The sequence below is a fragment of the Dipteris shenzhenensis genome, chromosome 25 (genome assembly GCF_047967505.1).
Source record: "Dipteris shenzhenensis isolate YYH24624 ecotype China chromosome 25, Dip_SZ_1.0, whole genome shotgun sequence".
In the NCBI taxonomy this organism is placed as follows: domain Eukaryota; kingdom Viridiplantae; phylum Streptophyta; class Polypodiopsida; order Gleicheniales; family Dipteridaceae; genus Dipteris; species Dipteris shenzhenensis.
Genome location: NC_141620.1, coordinates 6,720,225 through 6,736,787, shown reverse-complemented (window position 1 = coordinate 6,736,787; position 16,563 = coordinate 6,720,225). Strand labels below are relative to the sequence as shown.

At 43.2% G+C, this 16,563-nt stretch overlaps 1 protein-coding gene across 4 annotated transcripts in view; it reads right to left on the bottom strand.

The window, feature by feature from the left end:
* FTSH12 (FTSH protease 12) overlaps positions 1–16,563 on the bottom strand; it is a 127,914-nt gene that overhangs the window by 4,584 nt on the left and 106,767 nt on the right. For all 4 annotated transcript variants that reach the window (XR_015543424.1, XR_015543425.1, XM_087396384.1 and 1 more), the window contains exons 15-17: positions 15,573–15,692; positions 15,380–15,454; positions 1,720–1,827 (exon numbers count right to left, since the gene is read on the bottom strand). Coding sequence is in view for 2 of the 4 variants with exons in the window: in XM_087396384.1 (XP_087252510.1) it covers positions 1,720–1,827; positions 15,380–15,454; positions 15,573–15,692 (303 nt within the window). In the remaining 2 variants the exon portion in view is untranslated. The remainder of the gene's footprint in view (positions 1–1,719; positions 1,828–15,379; positions 15,455–15,572; positions 15,693–16,563) is intronic.

The window sequence follows — 16,563 nt, the reverse complement described above, 5'->3', positions numbered from 1 at the left end:
CCAATGTGTTGAGGATTCATCTCAACATCATGTATTCATATTGTGTGTAATGAAGGCCAAAGTTGGTCAAGGTAGTGGGGGTTAAGATTATTATTGCTACCGGGTGTTTGCAAGATAGAGAGGTCAAAGGGATAAGGAGATACTAATAAGTACCATCCCCTCATATGCAATGCATCATTTGATGTTACTCCTTAATCTATACTTCTCTCTCCTGCTTCCTCCACTTCCATTCTTTCACTAGATGTAAGGGATCACTGGTGGTTATGATCACCATTCCCACGGATCCTCAAGGGTCTTACACAGACTTTAATAGAATCATCTCTCTTCCTCTCTCTCTCTCTCTCTCTCTTTGATCAAATCATCCACATAAGGAACAACAAGAACAATATCCTATTAACGTGGAACTCTATGTTAGCTCAAAGAGGTTCAAAAACATAGAGGGACTTGGTAGAACACTGTCAAATTACCCCTAGAAGGAGACCTTGGTTAAGAAACAAAGAGGTTCGACATCCATCATTGGTTAGTAGGGCTGAAGTGTCCTAAAGGAGATGTTAGTACCTAGTTGGAACGCTCCGTACTGACCCAATGTCCTAGGAGGACTAAACACGTGGGCTAAGGTGGGATAGCTAATGCACCTAGAAGCCCAATCATGGGATCCACTTGATCTTGCTTTGGCTTAGTGGTGAGACCTCTAAACCAAGGAGTCATAATGGCAATGAGCAATCAAAATCGAGCCTAGGGAGTGGTCTATCTAGCTGTAGAGCAAGCATAGCGTGACAGAGGTACTTGCATTGGCTTGCATGTTGGGTTGACACGTTCTCAAAGACAAAAAAACTTTATTATGATTTTCCTTTATGCACAAGAGGCTTGAGGCTCATGGCTAGAGCTGTTTAAGCATTCCAAATTCCAACTTCTCTACTTACACTCAGATGCCATCACAAGAGAGACCCAACAAGATTGGCCTAGGCCGGTCGATGTTCCAGCCTGATGGATTGAAAGGAGTGACGTTGAACATGCCGGACAGTTCCATTTCCCTACCATAGCTTTGACAAATCAAAACATGGCTGATCATTGGCAGCATGTAGGTTGGCACATTTGCATGCTTCTCAAAGCCAAAAAGGACTATTATTTTTTAAAGAGGAACACATTAGTAACAATCTTAGCTGATCTGGTTCATAGACTCTGTGTTATATGGGATCAATGCCCATGTAGATCTCTGGAATCCCAGCACTGAGAGGAACTTTTGTGAGCTTAGAAGCAGGGCTCTTTCAATCACAAGTGGGCAGGGGAACACAAAAGCATTATCCTCTAGACAACTCGCTGAAAAAATCCTTCCTGAGTGGTTTGCAGTATATTCTGCCTTGCTGTCTAATCTGCTGTATATTCTTGGTACTTAATAAGCAGGAACAAACCCCCCCGCCCCCCCACCCCACCCCCTCGATTCCTGGGAAAAGAGAAACGAGGAAAGAAAAGAAAGATCTGCCTATAAAATGGTACATTATGAAAAAATAGCCAAATTTACCCATGGGACCATGAACCTTGACAACAGTAAATTCCTACAAACAAAATGCCACAGCGAGATTTCCAACCCTGGCAATGTCAGTAAATAGAGAACCTACATCTTCTCCTCCCTTTGGCATCTATGAGGCTGAATTAAATAAGACCACGGGGATTCCACGTTGAAAGTATTGTCATTACATCTGTTTTAAGAGCACTTACAAGTCCACTGATCTTCGTCCGATTAAGCAATTCTTTTGCAATCCTATCAAGAATATGGCGGTTCATGGTCAAGCCTCTCATTGCTGCCTCTTCTGTCTCATCCGCATACTGCAAAAGCAATTAGAAGAGCATAACAGCCTGAATGTCACATAAAGTTCAGTTGAAAACTATATTGATGTCTCAACTCATCATAATAAAAGAAATAGAATTTGGTGACAGAACAGACAAGTAGAGAACAAATACTGTTGAGGAAGATGGTCAAATTGAAGCAAAGCGTTTAATCTCTGCATTGCAGTACTGCAAAAGCAGTACAAAATACTGAGTACAAGGGTTTTAATAAAACCATATAAGGACTAGACTAATGGGACTAGAACAATAGTCATGCGTACACTAACAGTACTAACTGTCTATTTATGCAATAGCTGGCCTACAAGGCATACCATTGTGTAATGATCATGCAAACCCCGCTCAATGGTATTGCTGAAGTACTTTTTTTGTGAGAAGAAATCTTTTATTTCTATAGAATAATTACATTCATAGCTGCTTCAAAAACGAAGTAGCCACTACTCAAGAAAAGATCTCAGTATAGGCTGTATACACATCCTGATCAATCAAACGAGTCTGAAAACAATCGTAGAATGATTGTTGTAGAGATCGTTTGAAAAAAAGAAAGGATGAAAATAGTGGATCACCAAAGACTCTATGATTTCTATCCATCCATAAAGTCCATAGGGTCCAATATCGCACCCATACAAAATATAAATCAAAACCTTGTCGCTGGGGATGAAATCCAAACAACCAGAAAAATCTGCCAAAAGTAACAGTAGGAAATCGCTGTCGAAGCCTCTGTCTGATGAGAGCAATGAGATCAGAAGTATTTGGACAGGACCAAAAGATGTGGAGCACTGATTCAGTAGAGTGCGAGCATCTGTGACAAACAGCTGAAGCAATATGTCTGTGTGCGAGTAACTGTCCAGATGGAAAAATGCCAAGGAGAACTCGCCATAGGAAAAGCTGTTGTCGAAGAGGGACTTTGTAATGCCAAAGGAGACGCAGCCTTTTTCTCCACCACTTCATTGGACGATCCATATGCCAAACAGTATTTGCTCTGTTGGAAATCCAAGGTGGAGGTAATAACACTCTATACAATGATGACACTGTGATATGTGAAAGCTTCAAAGGACGGACATATGAGGAAGGAGAGCGTAAAATCCAATCCTCAAGCCGATGCTGTATTTCTAAATGAGGTACCGGCAAGTACGGTTGGAGCATTGCTGAAATTTTATGCCATTAAAAAATAATGAGCTCCCAAGCCATATTTGCGAGCAGCCAAAGAAAAAGATAGAATTGTGCCATCATCCTGAAGTACATACGCCACAGATGAAATGCCTTTGAAGGAGAGAAAATAAGAACGTCGGGGTTCTTCTATGGCCAAAGGTGGGTGGAATACTTTAGACCAAAAGAGATTCTCTACCCTCAAAGAGTTGCCCGAGAGAGAGTCCTTGCCTTTGCATTCTAAGTGGGATAGAATGTGTTTCCAATCAAGAAGCAGAGAAGAAACAAAAGGGCATCCTCTGATCTTGCCTTGGATAGAGCCAAATAAAAATTCCCACTGAGTAGGCTGCCAATTCCCAAAAGCAGATGTATGAAGATGTAATAAGAGAGAGCGAATCATAAAAGCCCAAGGCTGATCTCCTTGTAGAAACTGCATCATCATTTTCCCCCTGTGAGCAAGTAAATGCATTTGAATATTGAGAATGTTCAGACCCCCGTGCATCTTTGGAGAACAGAGACGATGCATAGAGAGTAATCTGAGACTTTTCTTGCCATGTTTTGAACGCCAGAAAATTTCCATGATAGCTGACATAAATGAAACCAAATCTGCCTTAGTGAACATAGTGAGAGGCAGATAAAATTGTATGTATGCTATCAAAATGGATTGTGTAATTCGCAGACGAACATGTAATGGCCAATATTTTTGAAAATTTACCCGAAGGCCAGCAGCCAATCCATATGTAGAAAGAGCATGCATAATCATGGACAGATCAGCCCGAGTACACTGGAAACATCTTAGATGTACGTGCTATATGTACAATGGTTGCACATATAGGTCCATAAAAATATAGCAACCTATGGAAGTACAGGGGTGGCAGTATCACGTGACAAAGGGAAGTGGGTGTAAAGCTTGTCAAAAAGCTTCAAACTTGGGTGGTGGTAATGCTTTAGTGCAAATATCTGCCAAATTCTCTTGTGTCAGAGCATAAGACAAATGAATATCTTTTCCTGACAATGTTTATCTGACATAATGATAATGAACCTCAATGTGCTTAGTCTGAGCATGAAACATTGGATCCTGTGCAACTGCCAAAGCACTCTGACTATCAATGTAGATAGATATAGGAGATGTCTTACCAACATCAAGATCTACAAGTAGTTTGGAAAGCCAGATACATATCACAATAGGTGCAAAAGCTGCGCTGTATTCAGCTTCACACATAGAAATAGCAATTGTAGGCTGTTTCTGGCTGAACCATGATACACATAAAGTGCCAAGTGCAAAATAGTAGCCACTAAGTGACATGGCTGTAAAGAAGACCAAATGTTTGAGTGCCTTTTAAGTATCAAAAGACACATACCACTACCTACCGATGCTGTGTACTTGGACTATGAATGAATCTGCTCAGCTAAGAGACAGCATACTGCAGATCAAGCCGTGTGTGGCATCAATCGATCAACCATCCACCAGCTTGCTGGTAAAGAGTGACATAAAAAAGGCTCACTTTGCATCGTCCGAAGAGAAATGGAAACCAGATTCCAAAGGAGTGGAAATTGGTTTGCAATCCTCAAACTGAAAACGGCCCAAGAACAGTATGCCAAGATCCTTTGCCTTGAAGCCTTTTCTTGATTTCTGCTCAAGCTTTACAGCAAACAAACTGACATCCTTCTTGAGGAGCCTCCTTAATTGTTTGGCTGTTACCAACTACAGTTTCTGAAAATGAATACCAAGTAAACAAACTTCCTTACCTTTGTCATAGAAGATCATGGTAATATCCTGTAAATTCATGCTGAAGTTACCCAAGTCACAACCAAGTATGATGTCGATGGGACCCGAATCCAACACAAATTGATCAACCATGCAGGACTAATCTGTGAAATGATTAATAACAACATCAATGCAAATCCTTTGGCTCATTGTGAAGGTCCCATTGGCAACTTCCACCTTCAAGCTTTGAGGGAGATCAATCAAGGTAGTTTCAATGAACGTACACACTTTGAGGGAGATCAATCAAGGTAGTTTCAATGAATGTACACACTTTAAGTGTTTACAAAGCTATGGGTGCTACCACTATCCACAAGAACATAGACTTCCCTGCCCATTACCTTTCCCTTGATTCTGAAAGTGGTAGGACTGCTTATCCCATTAAAAGCATTTGTGGACATTTTATACAACTCTAGTTGTGTGTCTCATGCAATTTCTTCATCATCCACAGTTCATTACCTTCAGCTTCCCTATAGGGGTCACAACAGTCACCAAATCTTTCAAGATAGTGGGAGTTATGCTTTCCCATTGCTGTAAATGGACTGTGTAGTAGCTGTGAAGAGCAGGGTAATAAATTCCAGGTTCTAGAGCCTTTCATAGCCCTCAACTTACAATGGTTGTGGCCATCCGAATTGAACACATAATTCTCATCCTCATCTCATCATTGCTACAGGTGTCGAGTCCACAGTAATGGAATTCTTCAGCCCCTCCAGATGAAGATGATTCACCATCAGAATCAGAGACCTCTATAATCATACTCAATTGCCATGAGCTGATCTAGCCTTCCACACCCTACTCCCCATTTCTCACCACATCTGAAACAAAGGCCTTTCTTTCTCCTCTCATGCATGATCCATTATAGATTGAGACGATTGCTTATGTACCTCCTGCTTCACCTATCATTGTCTTGATGTCTATCATCTGTTTTAGAACTTTTGCCAAAAGTATTAGACCTAGAAACTTTAACAGTAGAATACTTAGGAATTATCTTACCTTTTACCCCATAAGTTGATTGAGAGGGCTTAGGACCTGAATGAAATTTTTGCTCGGCTTCTTCCAAACATGGTCCACAGTAGATGATTTCTAAAAAGTCCCAATTCAAATTGATTTCTCCTTGGAGTAGTAACTTGTATTTGGGTTCATACAACTTTTCTAGCTGCATAGCCTCATCCAAAGACTTAAGTCTAGATGCCATTACATGTGAAGCAATAGATGGGCTGTAACCCATGTATAAATCTGATCCTTCTCTGTTTTTCATAAACTCCTCGCACAAATAAAGAGAGCTTCCAAAATTGCTTGATAAAGTGCTTGACTGAGCCATTTTGCACTAAGTCATACCATTGGCACACATATTGATCCACAATCAAGGGTGAGAGAAAGGTGTCAATCATCTCACGTCTAAACTCTTCCCACGCAGCCATAGCTGGTTTGAGCCCATTGTTAGCTTTTTGAAGGTGATGATGCCTCCACCATGTGTGAGCATATTCCTAAAGCTGTAGCACTGCAAACTCAATATTGGCAGCATCATCTCTAGGGCTTGATTTTGAAGTAGTCCTCCAGCTTGGTCAGCCATTAGTCCAACTCATTGGGTGAAGTGCCTAGACTTGATCCTTGTCCCAACTCCTTTTGAATATCACTCTGTATAGTCTTCACAAACTGTGTGAAGGTCATAGCTGCTCTCACATAAGGGTCTAGTTGGTTATAAGGCAACAATTATTGAGATGAGGACTCACCTTGCTTGAGGGATGCTTGATATACTTTGGAAGAACTAAGCACACCATCAAGGCATGTACCATGGGGCTTGACCATATTCTGAAGCATCAGTAGGAGTTATAATTCATTAAGAAGCCGACCATGAAAATCAACGAAAAATTAAATGCTGGCTGTCAGAAAGACACTCCTGCTGCCAGAGATCCCAGTTCACTGCCTAGGGATTCTCTGTAAGAGCGGCTAACAACCAAGGTGGCGGACTATACAACCATATGATCCCTCTTGGGGTGATGTTGTAGAAAACACCTGTAGGCCAAGCCTTGCAGAAACGTTCCCGTCGTGCGACGGTAGCTCAAGAACTTGGAGAGCCTCGCTCCCAAATGGCATGAAGCGTGAAGATGATGTCCTGCTAGATGACTACCAAGGTGGCCGACGGTGGAACATGGTGCTGGCCCATAACCCAGCTGCAGTGAGCAACCCAGATGTTCGATGCACATCACTCCTAATAGTTCTCAGCTAGGTGAAGGCATTATCAAACTTGGTCCTGCACTCCTTTTCCGCACCTTCAACCCTCTGCTCAAGAACTGAATTGCATTGTCCAACTTGACCAATTAACTGTTGTTGCTGGTCCACGAGTTGTTCTATCATTTTACTATGTCTCTCCATCATTTGTTACTGCTGCTTAAACCTCACTGCTGAATTTCGTCACTTTTTGCAGGAGTTGTAACTTTTCACTGAAAACTCGGATGATAGAGATGTTAAAACTGAAAATGTAGCTCTCAATCTGATCTACAACTTCCTTGAAGACTTCAAGTCAAAATTCTATCTCTAACTCCGGATATTTGCACCACTACATATGTGTGTCTGAGAAGATTTGCTTATATCCTGCGCCTTCAACTTTGCAACCCAGTAAAACAAATGCCCAAAAGGATTTTGCCCCTTTCTCTCCAACTACTATAGCAGCTCCAAAATCTGCAGCTCCTCTTGCTGAACAAGGATCTTTGGGATGAACCACTCTCTCTCCGGGCCAGAGGCTGCACCGGGCTGCTCACGCTACCGCCAGGCTCTATTGTAGTGGACACAATCTCACTGTTTCGCACAAGTTTATCAATGTTAGCCAACTATTCCTTTAAACCTTTGACCTTAGTCAAGTATGCATCCATGCTTTCTCCCTGATCCATCTTCAAGGCATCCAACTGCTTTCTCAAAATTGCAACTCTTGCTTCATTGCAAATCTGATACAAATGTATCCCAACCATCTTTAGATGTTATGAATCACTTGATATGAGGAATTATACCACTTTTCACAAACAAAGCAACTAGAGCATGAACCGGTGCATCCCTCCCATCCCATCTAGCCTGATCCAGCGAGGGAGGTGGAGGAGCAGAACTGGTGGGACATGAAGAGATGGAAGCATTGCCACCCCCTAACGTGACTATTGGTACAACACTAAATATAGCAGATGGGGGTCTTGTCTCAACCATGTCACAATGTTCCCAACAAATTTTCCCACCAGTACATGGTGCATCATGTATTCCCACATAGGGTAATTAGTGCCATCAAGTTTATCTTCACCTGCAAGCATTCCAAATAGAAGACTGCTTATTTGCAGAAATATGCAAACAATCCTAAATCTCTTCTCAATCGAGTGACTGCACAATAACTGAGTGCAAATGTCTGATTCTAACAATTGTTTGCACCTGAAAAACAACCTCGAGACACGAAGGCATAAAGTAGAAACTGAATGGAGCAAAAGCTCCAACTACCATAGGAAAAGTGTATCTAATTCAACGCAGAAACAGGGTCAATTCTTATCAAGATCGTCTCTAGGAAATGTGCAGCAAAATATAGTCAAAAGACCCAAATTTTGTAATTCTTGTACAGGTGGTACAGACGTACAGCATGTACATATCTAGGCATTCCAGCCGCACTACAATAGAGCACTCCACGTGAAGTCTGTGTAGGAAAAAGCATAGATCCTATGCACAACTGAAGCAAAAAATGAACTGAATGGCGACATTGTCACGGGGACGTGAAAAGTGATGTAAAGTATCTTTGTAACTCAACCCATGCTTAACCCGAGGTAACCATGGTTAAGTGTAGTAATGGTTTGGCCGTGAGGGACTTGTTAGAGGAAGTGCACACTTCCTAGAAGTTCCTAGGAGCAAAGTCTAGGTGCACCACTAGGTCTTAGGGGCAAGGCAAAAAGGCTTTAAAGAGGGATCTAAAAGTTGGGGCCCAAGGACAACGTTGGTTGTCCTTGGTAAGGTGGTTAGGACTTTAATGAAGGGCCAAATGGCAAGAAAGAAGTGCCATTTATCATACCTGTGTATGCATGCCCTTCCCCCACCTACCATCTCTCTCCCCTCACCCTCTTGGAGGCTTGGAGGTCTAGTAGAAGTTCCCTCTTGCATTTTCATTGCATTTTGCTGCTGCTCCTGTGCTTTTGCTGCTGCTCTAACTCTCTCCCAAGCTCCTGCAACCTCTAGAAGCAGCCCCGGCTGCTAGCACACATCCCAAGACAATTGTACGACTGTGGCATGTTTCTCGAGGTAGTAGGGCCTTGTACAGACAGAGGCATGGTTCCCAAGGAGGTTGCTAAGGTTCGTTGAAGCAAGGATTGAAGGCCATATCCCGGTGTTGAGGCTTTGGGGTAGATCTGCAAGCTTGAGATCCTCTACAGCTCTTTCTTGCTCACCCTCCGCTCTTTATCTTCATTTCTCTCTTATCCTGATTGATGGAAGCCACCTGCACCCTGCGGGGAGCCTCGACAGAGGATAGGCGCGAGGAAGGAGCTCGCCCCTCTGCCACAGAGAATGGATATTGGTTCCACGTTCTATGTTTCATTGTTCTTTCTTGCTTTGGAGCTTTCTGCAGGGCAAGTGTGTTGCTTGTAGTCCTTTCAGAACTCCTACAAGTTATAGCAAGCACCCAGAGGCAAGGGTGTTCCTATGGAAGGCCTAAGCGCAATGTGGATGCATGTGAAAGCCTTGAGGCTGCCTTGGAGCTCAGTTTCCAGTGGTATGGATGCCTGAATGCCTCTTAGTTGGGTCAGATCAGAAGTGGATGCTTGAGTATGCCTTGCCAGTTGGAATTATAATAGTGCACTTGGATTAGATGCCTTGAAGAGAGATAGAGGATTTGCAGAGAGGACCAGTGCAGGGGTGAACCCCTGGTGTAAAGCATTTCCATTCAAAAGTATTAAATAAATGCCGTTGTGTGCATAAAAATGTAAATAGGTTTTTCACTTGTTGCATGCTTGCGGGTAGGCACTTAGCCTTGCACATAGTCAAATAGTGTTGATCTTGGGATCTGTGAGCACCCTTTTATCAAAGGATCTACTCTGATGTAAAAAATTCTTTGAGCTTATGAATGATTTTTTGCAGGGTTTCAGTGGGAAACGATGAGCCCAAGGCGTGGGTGCACCAGACACTCCAGAGCATGGTATCCAGTGTGACGGTGTTTTTGCTGTGGGATGACATATATCTTTCATTGTTATCATATGTCATGTGTTTATCTTGCAATGAGTGATTTTTGATTTGTTGTAAGTTGTGTGAGCATCCGTAGTCATATAATTGTGTGATAAAGTGTGGGCATTTATGCATCAATTACCCTTGTTAGCAATATTGGCCTATAAAGGGCCTTGGTGTGGTCCTAACCCTCTCATGGTACCTTGGTAGTATGGAAAAAATTAAGGGGGCAAGGAGGCCCTTGATGCGCAATGGACACCTGTACATGATTATCCCATAAGCATGGGATTCACTTGTGGTACTTGGTATATAATGAAAGAAGATAGCCCCTCTCTCACATCCTAGCTGGCTCCTTTTGGTGGATACGGGAGAGGCTTGCGTGGCTATGGGATTGGGACCCCCGCACCCGGCGCTTCCTTGGGCTGCCATGTGGCATTCAACATATGGTATTAAAGCAGGTAGTCGTTGTCGACCTGTGGACTGTGGCATGGAAATACATGGACTGCGCAGCGGCACCTGCATTGAAAAGCAACTACACGTGGGGAGTGGCGACCCTGCATGCTTTGGACTGTTGCAACTATTGTGTGTAGACACGGCACGCGAATTGATGGCGGCTAGCGCATGGAATTCATGGCTTGCATCAGTGGGAGCTACAGTTACTTGATTGGAGGGCTCTTTGTGGGCGACCTCATGATTGGCTGTTCGGGCCCTGTGTGGGTGGACAGCGTTTGTTGGTGAGTGGTAGTTCTTGATTTGATTTGATTCATTTCGTGGGTTAGGCCCATGGGTGTGTGTTAGCAATATTGGCCTATAAAGGGTGTTGGTGTGGTCCTAACCCTCTCATGGTACCTTGGTAGTATGGAAAAAATTAAGGGGAGCAAGGAGGCCCTTGATGCGCAATGGACACATGTACATGATTATCCCATAAGCATGGGATTCACCTGTGGTACTTGGTATATAATGAAAGAAGATAGCCCCTCTCTCACATCCTAGCCGGCTCTTTTTGGTGGATGTGGTAGAGGCTTGTGTGGCTATGGGACGCGGATTGGGACACCCCGCACCTGGCGCTTCCTTGGGCTGCCATGTGGCAGCCAACGAGAGTCAATTGAGTCTCTAGTCTCTAGCCGGTTAGTCTAGTCCTCAAATAGTTGGTTAGTATTCTGTCCTGGTGGAGTCGATAGTCCTCAACTAAGTCATGAACAACATGTCTTTTGTAAGCGGCAAGAATCTGTGGTAGCAATGAGCCACGGTCTGGTATTGTGTCGTCTTTTTACACTGCTGTCAATAAAGATTTTGGATTGAAATTGTTTAACATCGATACAGTTTGAGAGAGAGAGAGTGATTGGCATATGACCTTCAAATTCATTGCTTCGTGATTATCTATTGATCAGTGTCAATATTGCATGCGTGTTCGAGTTGTGAGGCTCTAAAAACCATCAATGGTATCAGAGCAAGTTTTATGAGCCTAGCTATTCGTAAGGTGGTCGAAAGATTGTCTAAGCGTATGGTTCTAGAGATCACAGTTCTTTGGATTGCAGAAGCTTTACAAAGGGAACAATTCTTGTGGTGGCATCAAACCGCTAAGAGAAAGCTTCGCATTAGTACAAGCTGTCGAGACATAGATGTTCTATCCATTGTTTTGAAGGATGAAAATCACGTTCTTTGGGAAGTGATCGTTTTTCTTCACCAAAGGTATATTAATCGTGAATATACAGAGAAGAGCTCGTCAAAGCCGGTCCTATGGACTCTTGGAAGAGTGAGCCAGCAACTTTGCAGGAGATATGGAAGACACTTTAGATTCGATCAGATTTTTCGTTGAGTCTGGCCCTGTATGGGTGGCTCACTTTTCGGGTCGTGTCCCCTGTGGGCAACCGTATTTAGTCTGATGTATCTAGTGTTCTTGGCTCAACCCTATGTGGACGGGTATCTTCCACAATTGCTGTTTGCTTTTTGCTTCGCAGCCGATGGTAGTTTTGGAGTAGTATTGATTGTTAAGATTCGGGCTCTTTGTGAGCATCTTTTGGTCCAGGCTACGATGCTTGGAGGCTTTTCTACTAGGCTATGATGCCTACGTAAAATATCCCCCCCATCCTTCTTGACACAGAGGGTGCTTTCCGTGGGACTATTATGTAACCCCTTACTTGCTAGGAATGCATCAATCTTGGCATACCATGCACATGGGGCTTGTTTCAGCCCATATAAAGCTTTGTTTAGCTTGCAAACCTGAAGTGCATTGCCAAAAAGTTCAAATCCAGGAGGTTGTTTGACATAAACCTCTTCCTACAAGTCCCCATTAAGGAAAGTTGTTTTTATGTCCAACTGATGGACATTCCAAACAAAATTTGCAGCCATGGCAATAACTGACCGTATGGTGGTCATCCAGGATGTAGGAGCAAAAGTCTCCTCATAATCTATGCCCTTCTTTTGTGCATAGCCTTTGGCAACTAGCCTTGCCTTGTACCTGTCAATGGACCCATCTGGCTCCCACTTGGTACCAATGGCATGCTTATCTGGTGGCAAATCCACAACATCCCAAGTCTGATTTTTCTCAATGGACTACAATTCATTGTGCATGGCATGCATCCAATGCACATTATGCTTTGCTTCTTCAAAAGAGTCAGGTTCTTCTTCATCAAGAAGAGTACTTGCATAAGCTGTCTCAACTGAAAAATCCCCCCCCTACGTGCCTTACTGCACTACAAGTCCTGCCAAGCAATGGGGCCTCAAGCCTACTCTCCCTGAGAGTCTGTAGAAACCAATTTGGAACTGTTTTGGCTGCGTGTATCTCTTGAATCTCTTGCCTGACAACTTCATCCACACTTTGCGGAGGTACAAAATCAGCCTGTGGCTGAATCGGGGCATGTGGATGAGGAGGAGGTTGCTGTAAATTCTGATTTTCAGCATGAGCCTCAGGTAGGAAACAGAGGAACTCAAAAATACAGCAAACTGAACAAGTAAAATCCCTTCCTCGGCTGCAAAATGCACAATCAAAGTCTACCAAATAAAACTTGCCCACAGCGACAAATACTGTCACAGCCTATCAAAGGCTTGAAATGCACCTCAGTGCTCTGCAAATGCCCAAAAAATCTGCAAAAAATGGCAAAAGTCTGCAAATTGATTCACACTGGGTCCAGAACTACTTGCAAATCTCCAAAATGCTCTTTCAACTACCAAACTGCTTCCACAATGCAAAAGCCCCAAATTTCTGCAAGAAATTGCATCTGAAAGGGACAAATGAACTAAAAGCCCCAAATTTCTGCAATTATCTGCAAAAACTGCAAAGGCCCCAAATTTTGCTTGCAAGAATGCAAGCAGAACCAAAAAGCCCCAAATTTCTGGAGCAGGTTTTGCAACTTGACTGCAATGCCTTCAACAAAACAATATGCCCCAAATGCGCTCCTAGAATGCAAGCCAAACACTGGCTATTTGCAAGAATGCCTACCAAAGAACACCTGCAAGAATGCCTGCAGAGAAAAGAACCTGCATAGAAGGCCTTTTTCCACAACTCCTACAAATGCACGGAGATGTGTACGAACAGCAAGCATGCACGTGCTGGAGAACAACAAGCAGGTACGGTGAACACCTATACGGAATCCGTACGATGTACGAAAGGGCTTATTGTACGGAATGATGATGGCGCTGCTATACAAGAATCCATACACAGTACGAATGGCGGCTTGGCTTTGCGTGCAGGTATGGAAGGGAGCAGCGCTAGTACGGCTTGGTACGGACAGACTGTACATCGTACGTACAGAAGTGGCGGCACTTGTACATGCACAAGACTGGGGTGCAGGTTACGGACTGCTCACGGGACTAGTGTATGGCATTGCTGCAGATCCGTACGTGTGTACGGCAGATGGAGCTGGCATGGACGTCGAGGCTTGGGAGTTGCAGGCTAGAAGCAAGCAGGGAGCTTGCGGGCTAGAGGTAGGAGGTGGGGCAGGGTGAACTTGCTTTGATACCAAATGTGAACAAAATGAGAGCAAGAGTGAGCAAGAGAGTGAGCTGAATGTAAGTCTGCTGAATAGTGGACTGAAATGAAGTGAGTACAAAAGAGGAGGGGTTTTGTCTAAGTGACAAAACCCTTTCTTATCCACTAACCATAGTTAGGGATTAGACTGTGGTCAGGGGGAAAAACCTCAAAGAGGGAAAAGTGCCCCTAACCCACTTATTACATTACATTGGCCACTGCCTAGAATATGATAATAATTCTAACAACTTGTGTGGCAGGACGGTTTACAATGAATGCTCGCAGAGGTTGCTTGTGCTTCTGAGCATCGTGGGGGGTTCAGTTATGCTTTCACCCATTGTTTGGGTATACCAGTGAGTCAATGGACACTTGTGGTTGTCTGGGGAGCACATGGCCTTGTTTGGGCTGCTAGTAAATGCTCTTAGGTTAAATGCACGTGTTTGCAATGAGAATGGATGCCTATGGTCACGTGGGTGTGAGAGCAGAGCCCCACACGGCTAATGTGTGGTGATTCTGAAGCCTACAAGGTGTGGAAAGAGCACTTAATCGAGTGGGTTCGTATTCATTGTGTAACCTACCTGTGGTACTCTTCAGTTAATGATGTAGCTTACAGGCTAAAGCTACCTGCCACTTGGACCATACACAATGCCTTTCATGTGAATTTATTGAAGCCTTTCCACGGTGATGTGCCTGCTGACCTGCTTCATGAGGATGAGCCTCAGGTTGAAGAGTGGGATGAAATCTTGGTTCCACAATAGATTTTGGCACATATCGAAAGAAAAGTAAAAGGTAGAGTTTCCCGCCGCTACTTGGTGAAGTTCAAGACCTATCTTGCACTAGATGCGAAGTGGATGGAGGAGGGTGACCTCAACTATCCAACACCTTCCGTGTGATAGTGACTTCTCAGTCAACTTGCAATAGGCAAGGGAAAACCATGACCCGTCACCCCCCCTTACTCTGAATTGGGTGGTTAGTACCAGCAAACCAAAGTAAAAGACAATGTCATTGGGGAGAAAAAACTAGAGGGAGGAGGAGGGTGGAATGGGGGGGGGAGGCAGCATGGAGGAAGGATGGGGGGAGGGGGGGGACTACACTTTGTCTAAGAAAAGTTCAATCACATGCTCTTTGTGCTCCTTGCAAATTGAACCATACCATCTATATGTACTAATACAAGGACAAATAGTAGTAGCTTCACCTACAAACCTGGAAAGTTTGATATAACCCCACGAGATTATCGTCACGAATAATCCCTTTTTTCTCAAGCCACACTACTAGCATAAAATGTTTCTAGGTTCCTTTCTCAACTTTATCAAGTGCTTATTTGCAGAAAATATGATTCATTGTAACTACAACTCCAAGCTACCACCAACTCCAAAAAAACTCTCAACAGCTATCAAGTACACACTAGGATTAAAAGGAGCATATAACCACCCAATACTGAAAATGCATGTTCCGATATCACTGCATACCCTTGTAACCTCACGAGTGAACAATTCGGACAGCTCCATTGACATATTTGCAATTCGATTACCAGGTTTGTTCCACTACACATAATATATAATGTTAAAAAGCATGAAGTAAATAGATATCCAAACCAACTTTAGACAAGAGAAACAATTGCAACCTCAAATGTAATAGCATGTTCCAACTTGTGCAGCTTACATTATTTGGGATTAGTTCCACTTCATCTGGAGGAACAGGAGGATCAAATTTGTCTTTCCACAACATTGGAAACAAGCCCAACCGAGGGCTAGCATGACTTATAGCAATCTCACGAGCAATCTACATCAGCACCATCCATCAACATGTCAAATGTATTCTTTAATTAAATAATAAGCAATACCTTTGTAAGCCCTTCCCCATTAGTCATACAAAAGCAAGAATGAACACTATTACGAAAACCTAGAGACATCAAAACATACAAACAAGAATTCCACATCCACATCTATACACAAATGGAAGATGCGCATACATCTACATATAAACATGTACACGCACCGTCACTCATGCACATACATCTACGCCTCGAGGTATGCACATATATGCGCAAAGTTACTCAACACCCTCCAAAAAAAAAAAGGGATGCACATGGATGCATGCATTCATTCATATCAGTGTGCATGCGCACCCACCTATATGTGTGAATACAAGTAAACCATGGAAATGTGTATCCTTGATGTCTTTTTCAATAAGCAATATTCCCTATTTAAACATGGGCTTTTATGATAAATGCTTGCCAGTGGTGGGGAGGAGGGGAAAGAAATTTTGCTCATGACATGGCAAGCATCAGATGATGAGGGCAACAACAATGTCTCTTCTTCGGACTAGACGAGTCATGAGTAACTATAACATATAGTTCCCCACCTCAGGGCATCTACTATATGTTATTTCAAATGCACTGTAATGCATGAACCACTGCAAGAAGCTCCTTTTCCTAGGTGGGGCATTTTACTTGTGCACCAAAGAGCATCTTACTCTCATAGGCAACAAATCTCTAATATACTGTCCTAAAATAGTGCTGCTCCGATTGCAAAGCTAAAGGCATCCATTCCAACCATGAAAGGCTTATTAGGATCCAATATTAGCAACATAGGGGTTGTCGTAACTTGATTCTTCGCACGTTCCTCTATTCACATAGTACGACTATACTTCA